The sequence below is a fragment of the Taudactylus pleione genome, unplaced genomic scaffold (genome assembly GCF_031769625.1).
Source record: "Taudactylus pleione unplaced genomic scaffold, aTauple2 ptg000114l, whole genome shotgun sequence".
In the NCBI taxonomy this organism is placed as follows: domain Eukaryota; kingdom Metazoa; phylum Chordata; class Amphibia; order Anura; family Myobatrachidae; genus Taudactylus; species Taudactylus pleione.
The window spans coordinates 26,466,707-26,489,843 of NW_028284516.1; the positions used below are offsets into that span (position 1 = coordinate 26,466,707).

Here is a 23,137-nt window from a genome sequence, read left to right on the forward strand (position 1 = left end):
CCTTCCTGCCGGGCTGCCTGCGCTTCTCCTCCTAGTTGGCAGGCATAGCAGTACTAGCAGAGACAGCTGTGTAAGGTAAGTATAGATTGGGCTACATTAGTGACATCAATAATATACACTTGCATTATATATTATTTGGCAGAGTTTAGAGCATTGAGTATGTGCATGTTTGATTAATACAATCAGGAGAGAACATTAAGGACAATACTTTTGCCGCAGTGGTAGACTAACGGTGAAAGGTATATGTAGTATATAGACTATAGTACAAAAATGGAGACCAAAATTAAAATGCAGAGTTTATACAGTGGGAAACCTATTTACAGTGTATTTTTTTCCAGGCCCCCCACCCAAGACTCCCTTTCACTCACCTCATCTTGTGGTTTCAGGCCCATGGCTGGGGTAATAAACATTTTAGCTATACTAATCATGTCATAAAACAGGCGAGTTTACTTAAGAATAACAATTAATATAAAAAATGTCATCACAGTGTCATAGTTCTGCAGTAGAAAAGAAATCCAATTCTGTCAAATAAGTAAAACAAATCAGAACTCACAATGCTACAGACCTTTCTGCAAAGAGAATAAAGGAACAAAAGAAATACAGGAGATTACACATGACAAGTTATTATTAGTACTTTTCTTCTAGCTGTCAGGAGAAAGAGGTCCAGGAACATGAGCCCCTTAGTTCACAGTAGGAAGCATTGATAACTGATTAAAAACCGAAAATTAAACTCATGCAATTACATTTAATACAACAAAAACCTCCCTTTGACAAGGAAAACTTCTGCAAAACATGCAAAATAAATAGAATGGACACGGTAATCAGATACATAAATAACCTCTTTCACTTGAGAACCCAACTAGTCTATTAAATCTATTGGGTAATGTTGTTGATTAATAGATATATGACAGAAATCACTAAGCATCCAAAAATAAAACAAAATAAAACCAAACATTTTTCTTTACTGAAGTCCAATATAAAGATTTATTTATAACTGATCTCAAATACAGAAGTCACCACGCTGCTCCTGTGCTACACCCTAGAGTTTCTATGTTACCCCAAAGTTTACATCCAGAAAAGATTCCCCACAAGTATAGAGCATGCAAATCAGGAACTGAAAATTCATCATCCCTAATAGGTTCCAAACATGTAACAAGTCAATCTATCAGGAAATACATCATGCAAAGCCAGTGCACCACAATATACCACCAACCAAAATCATACACATTTCCAGACATGAAATAATTATTCACAAGTCAGTGAAAATAAACAGCTACAAATCTCAATAATACTAAATACCCCTGAAGTAACAAAACAAAAAACAACCAAATTAACATCAAACAATTACATCAGCCATTGGCCGTATAATTGTGAAAATGAATGTCAGGTAGTAACCTCAAACAATCTTCAATCACTCTTTGGATATAATTTGTACCGTTAATAATATCCAAGCAACCGATATTTACCTTTCTGCTTCAAATACTAAACTCTTTCAAAACTCTGGAAAATACAACCTACAGTAATTTAGAGTCTCCTAAACCACATTTTCTTTGTTATGTTTCTATCCCAGAGGTTCCCAAACTCGGTGCTCAAGGCACTCTAACAGTCCAGGTTTTAAGGATATCCATGCTTGACCACAGGTGACTTAAGTAATACCTCAATGTGATAAAAACACCTGTGCACAGCCACGGCTATCTCTAAACCTGAACTGTTGGGGTTCCTTGAGAACCGCGTTTGGGAACCTCTGTTCTAACCAGTATTAAGTGCTTGTAAATTGTTAAAAAGTTCCTAATCTGTCTAAATACCTTACACAACTTTTATCACTGCTCGGTTTTACAAAGTGAAGTTCCTGTTCATTTTCTAAGAGATATGTTTCTTAAATGAGTATGACTTGCGTGTCATTTGTACCATACATAATATACAGTCAGGTCCATAAATATTGGGACATTGACAGAATCTTTAGATTTTGGCCTCTATTCACCACCACAATGGCTTTGAAATGAAACAAACAAGATGTGCTTTAACTGCAGACTTTCAGATTTAATTTGAGGGTAATTACATCCAATCGGGTGAACGGTGTAGGAATTACAACGGTTTCAATATGTGCCTCCCACTTTTTAAGGGACCAAAAGTAATGGGACTATCAACTCAAAAGCAATTCATGGACAGGTGTGGGGGCTATTCCCTCGTTATTTCATTATCAATTAAGCAGGTAAAAGGTCTGGAGTTGATTCTAGGTGTGACATTTGCATTTGGAATCAGTTGATGTCGACTCTAAATATGAGATCCAAAGAGCTGTCACTATCAGTGAAGCAAGCCATCATTAGGCTGAAAAATCAAAACAATCCCATCAGAGAGATAGCAAAAACATTAGGTATGGCCAAATCAACTGTTTGGAACATTCTTAAAAAGAAAGAACGCACCGGAGAGCTCAGCAACACCAAAAGACCCGGAAAACCACGGAAAACAACTGTGGTGGATGACAGAAGAATTATTTCCCTGGTGAAGAAAAACCCATTCACAACAGTTGGCCAAATCAAGAACACTCTCCAGGAGGTAGATATATATGTTTCAAAGTCAACAATCAAGAGAAGACTTCACAAGAGTGAATATAAAGGGTTCACCACAAGATGCAAACCATTGGTGAGCCACAAAAACACTAAGACCAGATTAGAGTTTGCCAAACAACATCTAAAAAAGCCATTACAGTTCTGGAACAACATCCTATGGACAGATGAGACAAAGATCAACTTGTACCAGAGTGATGGGAAGAGAAGAGTACGGAGAAGGAAAGGAATTGCTCATGATCCAAAACATACCACCTCATCAGTGAAGCATGGTGGTGGTAGTGTCATGGCGTGGGCATGTATGGCTGCCAATGGAACTGGTTCCCTTGTATTTATTGATGATGTGACTGCTGACAAAAGCAGCAAAATGAATTCTGAAGTGTTTCGGGCAATATTATATGCTCATATTCAGTCAAGTGCTTCAGAACTCATTGGATGGTGCTTCACAGTGCAGATGGACAATGACCCGAAGCATACTGCAAAAGCAACCAAAGAGTTATTTAAGGCTAAAAAGTGGAATGTTATGCAATGGCCAAGTCAATCCCCTGACCTGAATCCGATTGAGCATGCATTTCACTTGATGAAGACAAAACTGAAGGGAAAATGCCCCAAGAACAAGCAGGAACTGAAGACATTTGCAGTAGAGGCCTGGCAGAGCATCACCATGGATGAAACCCAGCGTCTGGTGATGTCTATGCGTTCCAGACTTCAGGCTGTAATTGCCTGCTAAGGATTTGCAACAAAGTATTAAAAAGTGAAAGTTAGATTTAGGATTGTTTAGTTTGTCCCATTACTTTTGGCCTCTTAAAAAGTGGGAGGCACATATAGAAACTGTTGTAATTCGTACACCGTTCACTTGATTTGGATGTAATTACCCTCAAATTAAAACTGAAAGTCTGCAGTTAAAGCACATCTTGTTTGTTTCATTTCAAAGCCATTGTGGTGGTGAATAGAGGCCAAAATATGAAAATTCTGTCAATGTCCCAATATTTATGGACCTGACTGTAGTTAAACAGAACTCTTTAGAAGTGCCTGCCCTGGACATTTCAGCACCCCCACTCCTCTATCTGACACATCTAGAACCCCACCCTCCAGGATCCCACTGGCACTTCTACAACCCGTCCAGTATCCCCCTTTCCCATTTCCTGTCTCACAGTGGCACTTCTACTACTCCCACCGATACCATCCCTACAAAGCTCTCCCTCATGTTTTCTGGCACTTCCCCCAAGTTGTTCTTTCTGTATAGATCCAACAGCATCTTCAGGAACCGGTGCTGTTGGGGCAACTTACAGGCATCTATGCTGCCCCCTGTTCGAACTTGCTCTTTAGGTTGATTTATACTGGTACCGGTTCCAAAGCAGTTGATACCACTCCAAACAGTGTTGATAGAGAGTGAACCATTACTCACACTATAATGAATTCAGTTTGATTTTAATCTAATGTTTCTGGATACTTAAGGGTTCATTTAGAGGTGGACGTATTTCTGTTTTTTGTAAGCATGTGTGCCAAAAAATTAATCCATTATTAATTTAAAAGTGAAGCTTCTCCCTTCTACACAAATCATTACCCTAGGGCAGGGGTCTTCAATCTTGGCCCTCCAGCTGCTGTGGAACTACACATCCCAGCATGCACTGCCATAGTTTTAGCATGCTGTTATATCAAAAAGGTTGGCAGTGCATGCTGGGATGTGTAGTTCCACAGCAGCTGGAGGGCCAAGGTTGAAGACCCCTGCCCTAGGGGTTTCAAACTCAGTCCTCAGGACCCCAAACTGCTCATGTTTTCCAGGTCACCTGTGGATCTTACAAATGTGACAGTTGACGGTACACCTGTGCACCTGCTGGGCGGTCTGGAAAATGTGATCTGTTATGCGTCCTGAGGACACAGTTTAAGAACCGCTGCATTACCCCAATATTATAACTGGGCCATTGAAACATAGGCCCTGATTCAGAGCCGGACGCTCTGACAGAGCGCTCGCTCTGAATCAGGGCCGTCTTTGACCACCCACAGCTATAGCGAGTGGCCAGGAAGATGGTCGCGATGGTCAAGACCATCGCGATCATCGGGCTTGCGACGAGACCCTTGTGGTAGGGTCTCGTTGCCGCAAGCCCTAGAGTGCTTTCGGCTCAAATAGAGCCGAAAGCACTCCCACTGACATCACTTGTGATGTCAGTGGGGCCGGCCCCAGACGGTAGGCGTTCCCATGGGAACGCCTCCGTCTGGGCAGCCACGCCCCCGGCACGCCCACCAAAGGGGGCGTGCTGTCACTCAACATCGACAGCACGCCCCCTTTGGTACGAGACCCGGAGCGACGATTTGCCCGTCGCTATCCGGGTCTCGCGCATGCGCACGACGGAGCCGGCTCCGTCGTGCGCATGTGCACTGGGCCACCATCGACCCGCTTGCGAGCGCTCGGCGCTCGCTAGGGGTCTGAATCAGGCCCATAATGCACAATATACAATAACAGGCAACAGGATTGCACAATGCAGGTTTAGTAGGATTGCACAGAGCAAGATATTAGGATTTCACAGTGCAGATATAGTAGAAATGCCTAGCAGGATATCAGAATTGCACAGTGCAGGTTTGCAGTATTACTCAGAGCAGGATATCAGGATTACACAATGCAGGTTTAGCAGAATTGCCCAGCAAGATATCAGAATTGCAAAGTGCAAGTATCCATCATTTTCATTTTACTGCTTACACACAAGACAGATACAAAAAATGCCTTAAACATCCCAGATATTAAAGCTGAACAGGATTTAAGCTAGGTACACACTAGACGATTGTTTTAATGATTTGTCGTTTTCCGACGAATCGAAGCGACAAATCGTTCAGTGTGTACGCACTATGGCCCTCATTCAGAGCCGTACGCTCTGAGCAGAGCGCACGCTCTGAATGAGGGCCGGGCTCCATTTTCATGGAGCGTCCTCCTGGACGCTCGTATAGCTGTGGGTCACCACCCACAGGCTATACGAGCGTGCATTGTGATGGTCGCGATGGTCGTAGACCGTACGGCCGCCTCTGAATGAAGCCCTTTCTTCCTTGAAAAAATGAACTAAAATCGTTTACTAAAGTTGTTCATTTACTATGTTCATTTAAATGTAATGAACGATTTTTATGAACTACAAACGATTTTTGCATATTAACTTAATGAAAATCGTTGAGTTGACAAGTCTGACTGAACTACAAACTACAAACGTGAACGCGCATGAACAATAATCGTTCATCGTTTGACTCAGAAAGTGAACGATTTTTTCAAATGATTATCGTTAAACGATATAGTTTAACGATAATCGTTCAAAAAAATCGTTGTGTGTGTATGCACCTTTAATATTTAGATTTGTCATTTGTTACTTTAAAAGCATTGTTATATTTGTTGATTATTATCTGATTATTAACTGGACAGTCTAAGCAATTGCTTACAGCATTGGAAAATGCCTGAAAACTGACATTTGGATGGTCAGAGGCACACACCGAACCTTGCTTTCAGCTACATAAAATACAAGTTACATAGCCTGCATAGACAGTACATTACCATCCTGCGTCATGTGTTTCGTCACCAGTGTCCTGGGATGAACTTTGCTAAATATCACAGACTTTTTGGTTTGTGTACAGTAAGTGTAGCCTGAGGTTCTTTATGCACTGATCTCTTCACTGTAAAAAAACAAATAAAACCGCTGGACATTTCTGTATATATCAAAGCCTTGTACTTCTGAGCTGAATAACAGACAGTGCTAAAGAAGTATTTATATTTATACGATTACAAAATCCATAAATGCCCATTTTCATACAAGACGTTTGAAGGCAAAGTACAAATTCAATTAGCCCTGATCATTTTTCGGGGGCGAAAAAACTGCACTTTTTCTTATTTATTAAGCTTCGGGCAATTCAACTAGAGTCCTTTTTGCGCTCAAAAAATTTTCTATTTTTGGGCGAAAACACATAGAAACAGTGATTAATTCACGGACCTATGTGTTTTCGCTGCCGGCTTCCTGAAAACAGGGTAAATGTCGGGGATTTTTTTTCGGAGCCCGCTGAGGTTCCGAAACAAATCCTGGATAGGTGCTGCTGGAGGCCGCGCTTCAGGGCTAATTGTATAGCCCCAGGGGGTCAATTAGTCCACTGTAATTTACCACGGCTAATTAAATTCCCTCGTTAGTGTTATTTGGACTTTACATTAAAGCTTTATTTTAAACTGAAGTTTAATAGAGAATTATGGGCCTGATTCAGACCCACTCGCGAGCGGCTGTCCGCTCGCAAGTGGGTCGATGGTGCGCATGCGCGAGACGCGACGAGCGAAGGACTTTCCTTCGCTCGTTGTGTCTGATCAAAGGGGGCGTGCTGTCCATGTTGATTGACAGCACGCCCCCTTTGGTGGGCGTGCCGGGGGCGTGCCTCCCAGACGGGGGCGTTCCCAAGGGAACGCCTACCGTCAGAAGTTTAATAGAGAATTATGGGCCTGATTCAGACCCACTCGCGAGCGGCTGTCCGCTCGCAAGTGGGTCGATGGTGCGCATGCGCGAGACGCGACGAGCGAAGGACTTTCCTTCGCTCGTTGTGTCTGATCAAAGGGGGCGTGCTGTCCATGTTGATTGACAGCACGCCCCCTTTGGTGGGCGTGCCGGGGGCGTGCCTCCCAGACGGGGGCGTTCCCAAGGGAACGCCTACCGTCAGAAGCCGGCCCCACTGACATCACTAGTGATGTCAGTGGGAGTGATTTTGGCTCTGATAGAGCCAAAATCACTCCGGGCCTTGCGGTTGAGAAACTCAACCGCAGGCTTCGGCTCGCAGTGGCGATGGTCGCGATGGCCAAGACCATCGCGACCATCAACCTGCACGCTCGTATATGCTGTGGGTGGTGACCCACAGCTATACGAGCGTCCAGGAGGACGCTCCATAATTATGGAGGTGGGCCCTGATTCAGAGCGAGCGCTCTGGTCAGAGCGTCCGGCTCTGAATCAGGGCCTATATTCCCACTTCATTATGGACTGGTCAAAAGGGTATAAAATACCCCAGGATATTAATAAAAAAAGACGTCTTCTGTAAAATGTTTAGCTTTTATTATATATTTCTACAATTTGAAATGTGTTTTCTAATTGGTTTGGGTCCTTTTCAATATTTTAGAAATAATTTTGTCAATAATACAAATCAGACTTCCTCACTCTCCTGAAATGACCGTGAGATTGTAGTATTTAGGATGCTCTTACAGACTACAATGAAAGTAGACCAGCTGCCCAAATCATGTCCACTTTCCTAGGGAAGTGGGCTGTCCTAGAGACTGATGATGCAATGTGAATTGCATCATCATGGCACATGGGGGGAGATGTATTATAGCTGCACTTTAACGAGGCGAAGCAGGAAGCACTAACGATGAGATGTATAAACATCTCATCGGCCAGAGCGGGAGAGTGATAACTACCCCCTCCGGCGATCACTGCTAGAGACCACAGCTCATCAGCCTAGTGCGGATGCGCTGTGTCTCAAGTCCCGGTCAGCTCCACTGAGCATGCGCGGGATCTCACAAGTACCACAAGATCCCGCATGCAACCCTGGAGCCGGCAGCCCTTGCAGCAGGGACAGCGCTGTTCCTACTGTGGGGATAGGGCAGCACCAGGCTGTAGCTGTCGGTAGCGACAGCTACAGCGGTCGGAACGGTCAGGCGATCTGACCGTTCATACATGGCCCAGGCTATCGGCGCTGCTATCTTGTAGACATCAGCGCCGTTAATGACAGGGCAGATGCGATATGTCTGTGAACTATGTCATTAATATACAGTATATCGATGATACACACCCGCCAATGCTGTACAGATATATCGCCCATTCAGTTGAACCGGCGATATATCTGTCAGTGTGTACCTTGCTTTAGTGTTACTGTTAGGGTCAGTGTTACCTTTAGGGATAGAATTTCATTAAAAACACAGTGTTGCCGTTCTGACCATGTCAACATTACATGGTTAATGTCAACATTATGAAAGCCAACCTAATATACCGAACCTGACTGGATTACTGGATTATGAAACTGGTGTCTCACAGACAGATATACATGTGCTGTAGATGCGGCCCTATAGATATTTTAGATGTGACCCTGCAGATACAATGTGGTCCCGAGCTGCCTGAAGAGTGTCATAGACTCTTATGGTAATATCATTGTTTTAACAATATTTGGACTGTGAACGGGTTGTAGACGGCATCCGAACAGTCAGGATGCAAACGGTAACAATACTGACATCAGCATCCCGACTGTTAGAATACCGACAGATTGCTGAGGTAAGTATTAGGGTTAGGGGAGGGTTAGGCACTCGGGGGAGGGTTAGAGTTAGGCTGTGGGACGAGAAGGTTAGGGCTAGGCTGCGGGAGGGGAGTGTTAGGGTTAAGCTGCGGGAGGGGAGGGTTAGGGTTCGGCTGCGGGAAGGGAGGGTTAGGCTGCGGGAGGGGAGGGTTAGGGTTAGGCTGCGGGACGAGTGGGTTAGGCTGTGGGACGGGAGGGTTAGGGTTACTCCATGGGACGGGAGGGTTAGGGTTAGGCTGCGGCACGGGAGGGTTAGGGTAAAGTGCGGGACGGGAGGGTTAGGGTTAGGCTGCGGGAGGGGAGGGAGGGTTAGGCTGCGGGAGGGGAGGGTTAGGGTTAGGCTGCGGGAGGGGAGGGTTAGGTTTAGGCTGCGGGACGGAAGGATTAGGGTTAGGCTGCGGGAGGGGAGGGTTAGGGTTAGGCTGCTGGACGGGAGGGTTAGGGTTAGGCTGCGGGAGGGGAGGGTTAGGGTTAGGCTGCGGGACGGAAGGGTTAGGGTTAGGCTGCGGGAGGGGAAGGTTAGGGTTAGGCTGCTGGACGGGAGGGTTAGAGTTAGGCTGCGGTACGAGAAGGTTAGGGCTAGGCTGCGGGAGGGGAGGGTTAGGGTTAAGCTGCGGGAGGGGAGGGTTAGGGTTAGGCTGCGGGAGGGGAGGGTTAGGGTTAGGCTGCGGGAGGGGAGGGTTAGGCTGCGGGAGGGGAGGATTAGGGTTAGGCTGCGGGACGAGTGGGTTAAGCTGCGGGACGGGAGGGTTAGGGTTACTATACGCGGGACGGGAGGGTTAGGGTTAGGCTGCGGCACGGGAGGGTTAGGGTAAAGTGCGGGACGGGAGGGTTAGGGTTAGGCTGCGGGAGGGGAGGGTTAGGTTTAGGCTGCGGGAGGGGAGGGTTAGGGTTAGGCTGCGGGAGGGGAGGGTTAGGTTTAGGCTGCGGGACGGAAGGGTTAGGGTTAGGCTGCGGGAGGGGAGGGTTAGGGTTAGGCTGCTGGACGGGAGGGTTAGGTTTAGGCTGAGGGAGGGGAGGGTTAGGGTTAGGCTGCGGGACGGAAGGGTTAGGGTTAGGCTGCGGGAGGGGAGGGTTAGGGTTAGGCTGCTAGACGGGAGGGTTAGAGTTAGGCTGCGGCAGGGGAGGGTTAGGGTTAGGCTGCGGGAGGGGAGGGTTAGGTTTAGGCTGCGGGACGGAAGGGTTTAGGGTTAGGCTACGGGAGGGGAGGGTTAGGTTGCGGGAGGGGAGGGTTATGGTTAAGCTGCGGGAGGGGAGGATTAGGGTTAGGCTGCGGGACGAGAGGGTTAGGCTGCGGGAGGGGAGGGTTAGGCTGCAGGAGGGTTTGTGTTAAGGGGAGGGTTAGGGTAAGGTTTATAATACTTACATTAGTCTATTGGGATTCTGACTGTCTGGATGCCAATATGGTGACGTGTGTATCTCAAGATGTGTACAGGTGCGGGTGGAAAATTTTTTATTTTTTAGGGTTACTCTGCGGGACGGGAGGGTTAGGGTTAGGCTGCAGGAGGGGAGGGTTAGGGTTAAGCTGCGGGACGGGAGGGTTAGGGTTAGGCTGCGGGAGGGGAGGGAGGGTTAGGCTGCAGGAGGTTTAGGCTGCGGGACGAGAGAGTTAGGCTGCTGGACGGGAGGGTTAGGCTGCGGGAGGGGAGGGTAAGGTTTAGGCTGCGGGACGGGAGGGTTAGGTCGAGGGAGGGGAGGGTTAGGGTTAGGCTGCGGGAGGGAAGGGTTAGGGTTAGGCTGCGGGACGAGAGGGTTAGGCTGCTGGACGAAAGGGTTAGGCTGCGGGAGGGGAGGGTTAGGGTTAGGCTGCGGGACGGGAGGGTTAGGTCGCGGGAGGGGAGGGTTAGGCTGCGGGAGGGGAGGGTTAGGCTGTGGGAGGGGAGGGTTAGGGTTAGGCTGCAGGAGGGTTTGTGTTAAGGGGAGGGTTAGGGTAAGGTTTATAATACTTACATTAATCTATTGGGATTCTGACTGTCTGGATGCCGTTGCCGGAATTCTGACCGTCGGCATTATGACTCTCGGGATCCCGTACACAACCCCTGTGAAGCATATACACCTTTTAGTAGGCACATCTGTTGCCATATACCTGGTGCATATTCTGCCAATATGGTGGCGTGTGCATCTCAAGATGTGTACAGGTGCGGGTGGAAAAATATATATATTTTTTTTAATAAAGTAATTTACTCTGCGTCGGCTTCCTAGTTATAACAGAAGTCCTGCCCCCTTTGTGGAAATAATTGGAAAGCACTGACATGACACTTCAGCAAGCTGTTATATCATATTGTGTAACTCACTAATGTTTCTAAACACAACCCTTTTCATTATAGATATAGTCATTGAACGGATACCTGATCCAGCCAAGTCTATGTATTCTGGTTGTGCGCCTTCAGGTGCTTGTTCTTCCAGCAAGTATTACAAGGGTTAAAATAAAGAGCAATCATTATAAAGCAACCACTATGCCATACAAATAACTAGACTTACTATTGATTGCCTGTGACCTGGCTTTTACCATGTTTTCCAGGTCAGTGGAGGAAGGAGAGAGGCCTTTTGCATTAGGAATGCAGTTTGTTTTACTGAGGACTCTTGGTAAGTAGTATGTGCTCCATAATATCTTTTTATGTTCAGATAACTAATCCAAATCAACTCAGGTAGTAGACAATTGATGTACGTGGCAGGCCGTTTGCAGAGGTACGATGTTCTGGTGATACAATCAAACTCTACTTTTGCTTCACCACCCCGCTAAGTATTTGTAATTTAGCATTTTACTGTATTTATAGTCTATAATTAAGCTAAAATCGGTCAATTCATTCTGCTGTGTGGTGTGGCTGTGGCAGGCCTGAGGATTCTGAAGTCCAAAGACCACCAATTAAAAATGTAACATTTTATGGGCAATACTGCAATAACACAAATATTTAGCAAAACAGTATCCGAATTTTTGCTCATCTGTATCTAATAAGATATAATTTCACCCAGGCCAAGGTTTATGCTCTGTGTCAGCAGCTTATCCCATCACTCATCCAACAAGTCAAGATCATGTTTTGACTTATAAGTTATGTGTTAGGACGCTTTATTTTGTATGTGTGTGCGCACTTGTAATAAAATGATTGTTATATACTTGATTTAATTAATTAAACTCATCTCTCAAGGAGGTGGGCCTAGGAATAAAATATCTGATGTCGTTCTATCACAGTTTGTCCCGACAGACAGCACTTACAGTATGCTGAAAGAGATACATTTCTTGTCCTGTAAGAGTGTAATACAAAAGACAGGGGCGTATTTATAATGGGTGTAGGGTGTGCGGTGCACACGGGCCCCTGGGGGGCCCGCACTGCACACCTTGCACCCATATTATACTTACCACTCCGGAGTCCCACATCGGAGCCGGTGTCATCGCGGTAAAAATGTCGCCGTGGCCATTTTCCTGGTGACCTGCACGTGCGCTATAGACTCTGGGCACACTCTAGTGCCCAGAGTCTATCAGTGCGGCATTGGCTGCTCTGCGCTCAGTGCACTGCCGGCCGGTGGACTGAGAGGAGGGGGCCCGTGACAGAGACTGCATACGGGGCCCCTCCTCTCTAGAAATGCCCCTGACACAAGAGCTTCACTAACGCACAGAGGGCCTGACTTAGAGGTGCGCTACCACGATAATATGCAAATGCTCCTTTTCGCCTTCCCCTCGTGTACTAGCATGCACCTGAATGTGCAAGCACTGACACGCCCACTTTCAGCATTGCTGCACAGTGATTCAAGACACTTCATCATTGGTGCACCATTGAGCAAGGAGCAGAGAGCGGAGGGATGGGTCAGCCCAGGGGAGGAAGTTGAGCCCTCATGAAGCCTACAAGCTGTCCAATCATGCCGGTGATTGTGCGCACACACTGACATTGCGTAAACACCGATATTCAAAACCTGTACTACAGTAGCACACAACAGACCACTTCAAGGCACATATAGGGATTTTATATTCTATGGTATTTTTATTTTTTATGTTCAACAGTAATATGATGAAATAAATGTGATATAAATTGCACACTTGTCTGTGAACAGCAACTTAATTCAGCGCCGGTATACACTTCTGTACACTTCAAGGCACAGTATGTGGCCTACCCGCCAACCTCGCACAAACCTGCAAGGTTTGCGTAACCTGGAATACACTCCAGGGATTCACTGTGGAAAAGTGTAAAAATAACATCAGACTCCTGCAATTTAATAAAAAATAAAATGTTCCTGTTATGAACGCAAGGGGTCAAGCAAAATGGATGCAATCGAGAAATATTATCTATAATATGATTGTTTGCTATGGGTAACAACACCACTTTTTTATTTTCTCATTTGTCTGGGCTGGGGGACACTGGACCATGGGGTTGTAGGTGGGAAAGAGTGAATTTGGCACTAACACTGAAATCTATAACTCCTCCCCTCTGCAACCCCTGACTTCAGTACAACTTCAAAAGTGCCTTGTAAGGAGAAACAATAGTCAGTGACACTGTCACTCCGAAAAATAAAAATGAAATTGACGGTCAATACGACCCAAAATCATAACTCATACTCAATACTGCTGAGCGTGAGGGAGGGAACGCAGTGTAAAAAATAAACATAACATTACAAATAAAGGAAAATCCCTAAGCTAAACCAGGGCTGCAGAGCGGCCCCAAAAAAACGTGCCTCTCTCCACAGGCACTAAACTTACACTGGTCCTCTGTCCACACGTTTGTGAGGTTCTACAGGTTTCATGTTTTTGCCTTCGGGGATGCTCATTTTGGGCGTACAGTTCTCCGATCGGGCAATCTGAGCGTTCCCTCCCATGGGGGCGGCTTTTGAACATCCCATGGTCCAGTGTCCACCAGCCCAGACGAGAGAGAAAATATTATTTTTGGGTACTTACCGTTGAATCCTTTTCTCTGAGTCAGGCTGGAGGACACTGCGTTCCCTCCCTCACGCTCAGCGGTATTGAGTATGAGTTATGATTTTGGGTCGTACTGACCGTCAATTTCATTTTTATTTTTTTCGGAGTGACAGTGTCACTGAGTATTGCTTCTCCTTACCAGGCACTATTGAAGTTGTCCTGAAGTCAGGGGTTGCAGATGCAAGGAGTTATAGATTTCAGTGTTAGTGCCAAATCCACGCCTACCCACCTACAACCCATGGTCCAGTGTCCCCCAGCCTGACTCAGAGAAAAGGATTCAACGGTAAGTACCCAAAAATCCTATTTTTGGAAGCTTTTTTAAATCTACCCAATAGTGTGCAAAGAAAAGCATTAGGAATGAATTAGAATAATTATTTTATTTCAAGTTCCACTCCCATCTAATAAAAGGTGTAATTGTAGGGCCACCCCCTCACCTCCATGCCAGGAGCCTGGGGGTGGTTGCAGGTAGCCATTTTTGCTGGGCCTCTGCCGGTTCTGCAATACGGAACACTTGTTCTAGTCTGGGTACCAATGTAAAAGATAAGAGCTGATTGCTTTCTGTGCATCACAGTACTTGTGCAGCAGGTTATATAAATACCCCAATGAGTAAAGTTGGAGCCTTTCTTTCTGTATAGAAAGAGTGTAACATACATGCTTTATTCACTTGTTATTGCCATGGAAATATACTGTACTTCTGTGTGGCATCACAATGCGACTAGAATTTGGTACTTGTCCTTCGAAAGAGAGAGAAAAAGAGAGGGAACCATTAGATAGAGCAAGTGTTGTGACCATGAGTGTAAGGGGCTCGGCAGCTGAGGCGGCTTGTGCTGCTGCCACACATATTCCAGGCCTTGCTTTGCTTGGTCATCTCCAACACTGCATTAGGGTCCCTATTAGTAGGGACCCTAATGATGCCTCTGACACCACAAGGCATATGAAGCCCTAGAATGTTGAATGCCCAATCCGGCACCCTGAGGCTTCACCATTAAACTCTGGTCACAAGGGAGGGAACTCAGAGCAGGATGTGCACGGCTGTGTGAAGAGGATAAGCAGACTGCAATAGGATGTTGCCATGAGCCCCACAAATTTCTAGTTAGGCCCAGGTTTGTGATGGTTCCAAAGTGAGTCCTTTTTAAACTTTCTTATGACATGAATCATACAATGAATTATTATTGTGAAAAATAATGTAAAAATATGTCATTATTAGAGATGAGCGGTTCAGTTTTACTCGGATTTACTCGGATATGTTCGGATCTCAAAAACGGCATTGTATTTGCTATCCAGCTGTCGTGTTTTGGATAGCCAATACTAGAAATCCAAACTAATCCGAACTTGCGATAATTTGGTGATAAGAACCGAATAAAACCACACCAGCACATCTCTAGTAATTATGAATAATAATATTATTAAAGCACAGTCTGCAATTAGCTTATTATGCTTTAGTTTGTGACCCATAGGTTAAAAAAATCAAGTCAATATCTAAACTGAAATGAATCAGTATACAGATGTGTCCTTATACATTTTTGCTGCAGTCGCGCTAAAAAGCCCCTCTCGGCGTGCCAGGTCCTGTGAGACTCTGCTAGCGCCAGGTGTTTTTTTTCGAAATGTATCTGTCGCAATGTGCTGAGAATAGGACGCACCAGCAGACTATGCTGATTAATTTGATATTGACACTTGTATATCCGAGTGCAACTGACTCTATGAATCTGTACACAAAGTGCTACACCTGTCAAACCGTAATACAGGTGTCCTATGGCGAGCTCAGGGAGGACAGAAATCTCCCGTGGAGCAGAAGGGCGCAGCCGCAGCTTGTTTCATTCTAAGTTCCGTTGTGGTTCATATACAGACTCAGGTGCACACAGTTGTAAAAGTGTCACATATCAAATTAATCAGCACAGTCTGCTGGTGCGTCCTAGTCTCATTGCATTGCGACTTAGAAGTATTTTCGACAAAAAAAGAGGCCCAACGCTACAAAAGTGCGTTGGGCATGCCAGGCAAGTCATACTGCATGGTGTATTGAGGGTAGATGCATGACGACACATCTGTATGTCTTTTGTAATAAAGAACCTTGCAAATTGCTACACTGTTTCCCTTTAAGACTCTGTAATCACACTGGCAACCTACAGTTTAAGTAAGTTATTTATTGTGTGAAAAGATGTAGATTTCTAAAGTATCCAATGTTTCTTTGTTTTTGCAGCTTACATTCCTACACCAATCTACTTTGGGGCTGTTATTGATACAACTTGCATGCTTTGGCAACAGGACTGTGGAGTACAAGGGTCTTGCTGGGAATACAACGTGACATCATTTCGTTTCGTTTATTTTGGACTGGCAGCTGGTCTGAAATTCTTAGGATTCATTTTTATATTTTTGGCTTGGTATTCCATAAAACACAAAGAAGATCAGTTGCAGAAGAGAAGGTGGCAGGCATCGCCAATAAGCACAGTGAGCGAGATGATCGGCAGCACTAGAGCTGACCCAAATTATGCACGAACCAGATCCTGCCCAGCCTTTGGTGCCAAGGAAGAGCCAAATGAAGACAGCAATATGGATAAAAGAATCCAACACTTAGCACAAACCTACCCTGGGCCTATCCTGGAAGCAATAAATTCGTCCTTTGAGAATGCTAATGAAGAGACCACAGCTGACTCGTAGATCTGTTAATCACAGCCATTTTGTTGGCTGAGTTCAAAATGGCGCCTTTTTCAACACGTGCCTTTTTATTTGAGCTACGTACATATGGAAAACATGACAGCACATTTTAATCAATAGCTACAGGGTTATTGAGGGCTGGTTACCTCAAAATTATTTTACCCTCCATCATAAGTGGATTTTTTTTAATTGTTAGTGATACAACTGTGCTCCAAACCCATATACAACAATATATAGCAACATTGGATGGCTTCTTAAAGGAACATTGAAGCCAAAATATATAATAAGTCACTTGGTGCTGCTCGACCTTTGTCCTGTGAATACTAGCCCTACCCTTAGGAAGTTAAGTGATCCTAGTTGCTCTCTGCTTGCTCATCCATATAGCTCCACAATGTGTCTGTTAACCTGCCTCTGCATTGCACTAGTGGCTTAAGTTGACAGTGAATGTCTACAGGAAGGAAATGTCAGCTGCTCTGTGCGAGAAGCTTCATTGTGTAAAGAATGGTAATAAAAAACAAGTGAGCAGCTGGTTACTGGAGAGGAGATGGAGAGAGTTAGGAATGGCTACAATATCTTCCCTATGCACACTCACTGTCAACCAATCAGTGGTGCAATCCTTGAGCATAACATCATACACAATATGGAGCTCTACAGTGGGCTGTGAGAAGGCAGTGCAGTGTATGTAATAATGTAAAGAGCTAGCATTAACAGGGAAAGGGCAGCGAGCGCCTCTAGGTGTGTAATGTCAAATATGATATTTTTATTTTTCTGCATTAGTCTTTACTTCCTTTAAGTTCAAGGAGCATTCAGGTAATTGTAACCAGGTAATAGTCCATCTATTTTGGAGTTTGGCAATCTGCATCTTACCAGCTGTTCGTAAACTACACATCCCTGTACCTGTATGGCCACAAGTTGGCATGGTACCCCAGGTTTTGTATTTCCACAATACCTGAAGAGCAGCAGGTTGCTTAAACCTGATCAAAGTGTGCTTTTGATTTGCGATGAACTATCCGTAATTAGAGGATACAATGTACACTTTAAGCTTTACTGTGAGGTACATGTTTAAGCACAACTAAATTAGACTAAACTATGCAACTGAACTGTGGAGAATTGCATTGGAAGCATGGTAGAAAACTTAGCAAAGCAAGAGAATCCATAATTATGCAAGCCATACTAAATGTTCCTATCAGGCAATGCTATATAAATCAGCAAATGTTTTGCTATAGGCATTGATACATTAACCATATAGACAGTGTTCATCTTGTACATAATATCAGCTAGGTAATTAATAATCATCTAAAATCTACACAGTATAGGAAACAGAATTATTTTTTAAAACAAATCTATTCGGGCAATTGTACTGGTCACAGAAATAACTTTTAGTTTAGTTTGGTCAGTTTTGTGTCTACATATAGGGGCAAATTGGTTTCCTCAACTTACCAGTACAAATTTGTCTTTTTGATGAGTTTTATATGTTAGTCCTTAAAAAACACGTAAAAATCATAGTATCATCTGTTAAATATTAAATATTTACCAAAGGGTAGTACATGGACAGACACTATACAAACCATCTATAAACCTTCAACCAATGTGATTAAAACATCCTTATAACACAAATAATCATCTAAAATGCAAATCAGAGCACAGCTCTCAGGGATGATGTTTAATATTTTTCTGTAGTTAAAGTTTTGACTCATGGAGCTTGTTTAATAAAATTATTGCAAGTAGAGCACACGAAGCAAGCACTCAGTGACTAAGCCGGTTACACTAGAGAGCAAAAGCTGATGTCTGATTGGTTACTACAAGTTAGGTTACAGCAAGCACCATGTTATTAATGGGTTGTATATCTTAACTGTCATATATGGTGTTAGAAGTGGGAAGAATGTTCATTGCCATATAAAAACAACAGCCCTGTCCACAGACTATAAGTAGACAAATGATATTAATAATATTAAACTATGATCCCATGTCATAAGAGTCTATAACATTCAGAACTCTACTGTAAAATAAGTAACTGTTTTATTCCACATTTAGGACCTCATTCAGAGTCGGTCTTTGCAGCCGCACGGTCGTACGCCACCGATGTTCGCTATACTGGGCATGCGTAAAGTTCGCAATGCGCGTGCGCAACTAGCCGCTACAATCAGAAATTTCTCTCCTTGAACACACCCAGGTCGGTAGTTTGAGTGACAGATGGAGGCGTTTGTGGGTGGTAACAGGGGAAGGTGCTTGAAAACGGGGGAGTGGAGATCCGAACGCAGGCGTGCCTCATTATGCGAACGGCGTTTTATGGGAGTGCATATGGATTATGGGAGTGCATAATTAACAAAGTAGCGTCATGGCACATGTGACATGGGAGGTTTTTACACTGACATGATCGTAGAGCTTAAGAGAGGGTATGGTCAACCTTAAGCTCTACGACCAGTGCCGATGGTTCCCGATGGTCTCGATTAATCCTTATATGCCCGGAGATGACGTGCAATGTGTACGAGAAGGGGGCGTATTTTTTTGTCTTCCGACCGCTTCCTCCCCTTGGTCGGCCAACTACCGATCCGAACTTAGGGACGCAACTTGCGAGGGAATCATTTGAATATCCGGACCCTTTTTCCGTACGACCGTGCGGCCTCTTCGACCGACTCTGAATGAGGTCCTTAATGCTGAGAAATTGTAGGGGATTTTTGTACCCTCAAAAAATTAAGTTTAGCCAATATATCATTTTTAAATAGGGAATAAAGGTGAGATGTGGGGCTATATTTCCGAAGTGGCGGCTTTTGTAATCCGCCGCTTCTCGGCGGGTTGGAGCTGAGAATTTAAAGCGGCACTAACATTCAGTGTAAAGCCCGGCATGCTTTACACTGAACGTGAGCGCTGCTTTAAATTTCCAGCTCCAACCCGCCAAGAAGCGGTGGATCACAAAAACCGCCGCTGCATTATTATAGCCTGTGGTGTGAATGTAAATCCATTACTAAATTAATTACTGTTTTTCATTCATGTAAATAGCGTGCAGCTTTTGTGAAAATTGTAAATCATTTACCTCTTGGTAGATTAAGTGGTTTCACCATTTCCTAGCCGAAAAATAATTTCCCTGACCTCTACCTCGTGGTATATCACTGCCCTATATAATATTGTTACTCATCGCGCCAAACTAAACATGAACTGGTTCCACTGTACTGCGCTGGGATTGTGCTATACAAGAGCTTTTTGTTAATTATAAAGGTAACGTGTGTTTGTGTGTGTGTGGATATCCTTCAGAATGAGTATTGATTTACCACTCATCAAGCTATACGTAATTCACTTACTACAGAGTGTCATAACCTCATGATGTCATATTATGTATTTTACTTGTGAATTATTTTAACAAATCTGAATAATATAATGGAATAATTTATTTAACTGGTTAATAGTAATGTTGCAACCTTACCTAGTGTTTGTTTAGGTGGGTACACACTAGGACGATGGATCGGCCATCCGGCCGATCCGCCGTCCTATCTGACGATTGGTAAGTGCATACACACTTACCAATCATCGGCCCGATGTGTTGTGCCTGACACCACAACTAGGTGGGCATTTACATGCAGCAAGTGTATGGGCGACTGGCTGACAGCCCGTACACACAGCACAATGTGCCGGTATATCTGCAGATATATCGGCCATCGGCTGTGCTGCACAGTCGACACGATACGGTACATATCTTCTGTACACACTGGCCGATATGTCGGCCAGGGTGTACCCAGCATTAGACTAACCGGTCTAGTAGGTTTGCTTTTGAGTGAATGACCTGGTCTAAAGTAAATATCGAACTTTAATACCAAAATATCATCTGACATGTCCCTGCACAGGTAATGTTCAACTCTTTGTGGGTCAAAGGGCCACTAGTGTGGTCAGTGAAAAAGATTCATGTTGCCCATCAGTGTGTCAGGTCATTATTTTTTGTTTTCATTTTAACTACTGCAGTTTATCATATACATGTTACAGGGAAGTACTGACGGCAGTGTGACAAATACTGAAGACCAGAGCACAGAACAGCGGGGCTGACATGGTTGGTGCCACTTGTCTCCAGCTTGTGAAATGCCTGGAGGGGAGCTCCAGGCCTCGTAATGTCATCATTACTGCACAGGGCTGGAGGGGGACACAGTGCTGGAGGGGGACACAGTGCAGAACTCCCCGGGTACGGCACTGTTCTAGTGTATGTCTGAATGACTGAGTACATCTGCTATCCACTGGACAGTTGTATATATTTCTAATAAAAGATTGGTTTTCAGAATATATGGACAGTGTAGAGAATGTTTCCATTTGCAGCTATTCAGTTTATGTATATTATGTCTTCACTTAGAGGGGAATTTACGTACTGGACATAATGCAGACTCTCAGATCTTTAGGCAGTAATGCAGCTATTGTGGTGTGGTGCCTATCATTAAATTATAGTATGCTGTGCTGGATCATCTTACACAATCCCTTACTGGCTTTTAAAATGATATCTTGCCACTTATGCATAGTGCCAGCTTCTGTTACTTCTTCATAACATCCATATCTACAAAGGTAAAATTATCACCTAAGCTAAAGGTCCACAATATGTTTGCTGGGTTCTGAGACTATTTTTTGGGTTATCTTTCAGATATTTAAAACATTCCATTGGGAACGACCTTTTTTTGGAGTCCTGGAATATATTTTTTTTTAAATGTATGAAATGCCTCTATGTACATTGCACAAGAGATGTCTCCTGAAAAGTCACGTAGTGTGCTTGTCGACAAACATGGGGACCCTGTCAGGCAGGCACCGTGCTGTTGGCAAGTGTAACATGCTACTTGCAACATTTGACACACAACGGCAGTACATCTGTATACAGGATGAGTTACCACCATGTTTACAACTGTACTGCTGGGGCGCGTAATGTTCTTAAAGTAGCCTTTACACTTGCCGACATTGCTGCCATAACGCTTGTGGGATTTTGATTGTCAACATGCCGTATGTATCCCCCTGAAAACAGTGGCTAAGGTTGAATTATCATCACACCATCTTAAACTGAAAGATTTACTATTCTTCATTATACCTCAACATTAAAATATCTCATTCTATAGAGGACTCAGATATGCAGACTCCCAATTATCTGTGCATGTGCTGTACGAGTCCTGTGAGAGCGCACGCAGGCCTCCCATGCCTCTGCCTGATTGACAGGCAGAGGTGTTTGGGGTACGGGGAATAGCCGGCCTTACCGGGAACGATGGCGTCAACCCCGGTTTCGAGGAAGGACAAGGCCAGTATTTGAATTTCAGCAGGACGGAATTGCAAAGCCTCTTGTGTGCGGCTTTGCAATTCCGTCCACTGCTGAATCAGGCCCTCAGTCTGCTAAAGTCAAATATCATTTGTGCACTTGTTCATAGAAGCAGAGTCATTACTGTGGCTAGCCCACATTATCAATACGTAACACTTATCTACCTATGCCTGACAATATCCTTCAATCATGAGGAGCCAAAATTGACTTCTCTCACAGTTGGTACTATCCATGTATGTAATAGTTCCACTGAGTCGCCACTGGTTCCATATATAAACAATGGTTCCATATATAAGCACTAGTTCCATACAGTATATATCCACTGAGTAGCCACTGGTTCCATATACACTAGTTCCATACAGTATATATCCACTGAGTAGCCACTGGTTCCATATATAAACACTGATTTCCCCGAGAAGCCACTGGTTCCACTATATCAAGTTGGAAGTGTACTGTACTGTACAAGAGCATTGTGTTTGTTACATAGGTACTGTGCATAACACGAGAATGACATGATCTTGCCTAGAGATTTGTGTATTATCCAGTTTGTAAACTGTCCCCAAGAATCTGAACAACGCATAGAACGACAGCATTCATTAGGTAAACACTGAGCATAGGAATTACACAATAGAAGAGATCTATTGTTGTCATATGAGCAGATGTTTGTAATTAGCTTTATATATTGTGAGAATGAGACTGGTTACCCACTAGTGTTTAAACTCTGTGTCTTATTTGCATTTTTTTATGCAAGTACAGAGCATGCAAACACATGTAAAAATAAAATCCATTTCATGTCTATACCAATTTGCATTAATATGTATGGTTGTTGTGGCACAGCCATACATATTTTTTATAGAAGCTGCTTATTCCATGTCATGTCACTGCTCTTAAAAAAGTTGATATCAATGGAAAAACTATACACAGCAAAGTGTCAGAGTGCACCTTAAGTACTTAGAGCAATGATATGTAGCCTGATACAAGGGGTGCATGAGTGGTCATCTGACCTTTTAAACCACCCTTAATGAGTAATAAATTGAAACTATAAATTTAATGAAAGAAATAGACACCCATCTGTAATTACATATGAGAAAGAATCTTAAACTGGTGTTACATTCTATAATAAATCTGACAATATAGCAGGAAGCAGCCGGGGATTGTAGGTGAAGGTTGGGAGGTCAGTCTGCGGCCCGGCACTGACCTACTAAGCACTATAGAAAATATGTGTATGATAAACTCTGCAACATTGCTGTGTAATGTAAAGTCTGCAATAGTGATGTCATTGAGATATGTACCTACGCTAACAGTTTATTTCTGGAACAGGAATGTTACATATCTCAATGGCATTTGCCTACAGGCTACAGATAATACTGGTAGTTACCAGGCTATATGCTGCTCTCATTAAACAGATCTTTGGATATTTGAGTCTGGAGATTGGACTGAACTGAATTCTAG

The 23,137-nt window shown here is 44.1% G+C and overlaps 1 protein-coding gene across 1 annotated transcript in view; it reads left to right on the forward strand.

Moving 5' to 3' along the window:
- The window catches only part of SLCO5A1 (solute carrier organic anion transporter family member 5A1), a 108,554-nt gene extending 91,266 nt beyond the window's left edge, over positions 1–17,288 (forward strand). The window contains exons 9-10 of the mRNA XM_088471581.1: positions 11,377–11,441; positions 15,959–17,288. Coding sequence (XP_088327707.1) covers positions 11,377–11,441; positions 15,959–16,416 — 523 coding nt within the window. The 3' untranslated portion in view covers positions 16,417–17,288. The remainder of the gene's footprint in view (positions 1–11,376; positions 11,442–15,958) is intronic.
- The last annotated feature ends 5,849 nt before the right edge of the window (positions 17,289–23,137 follow it).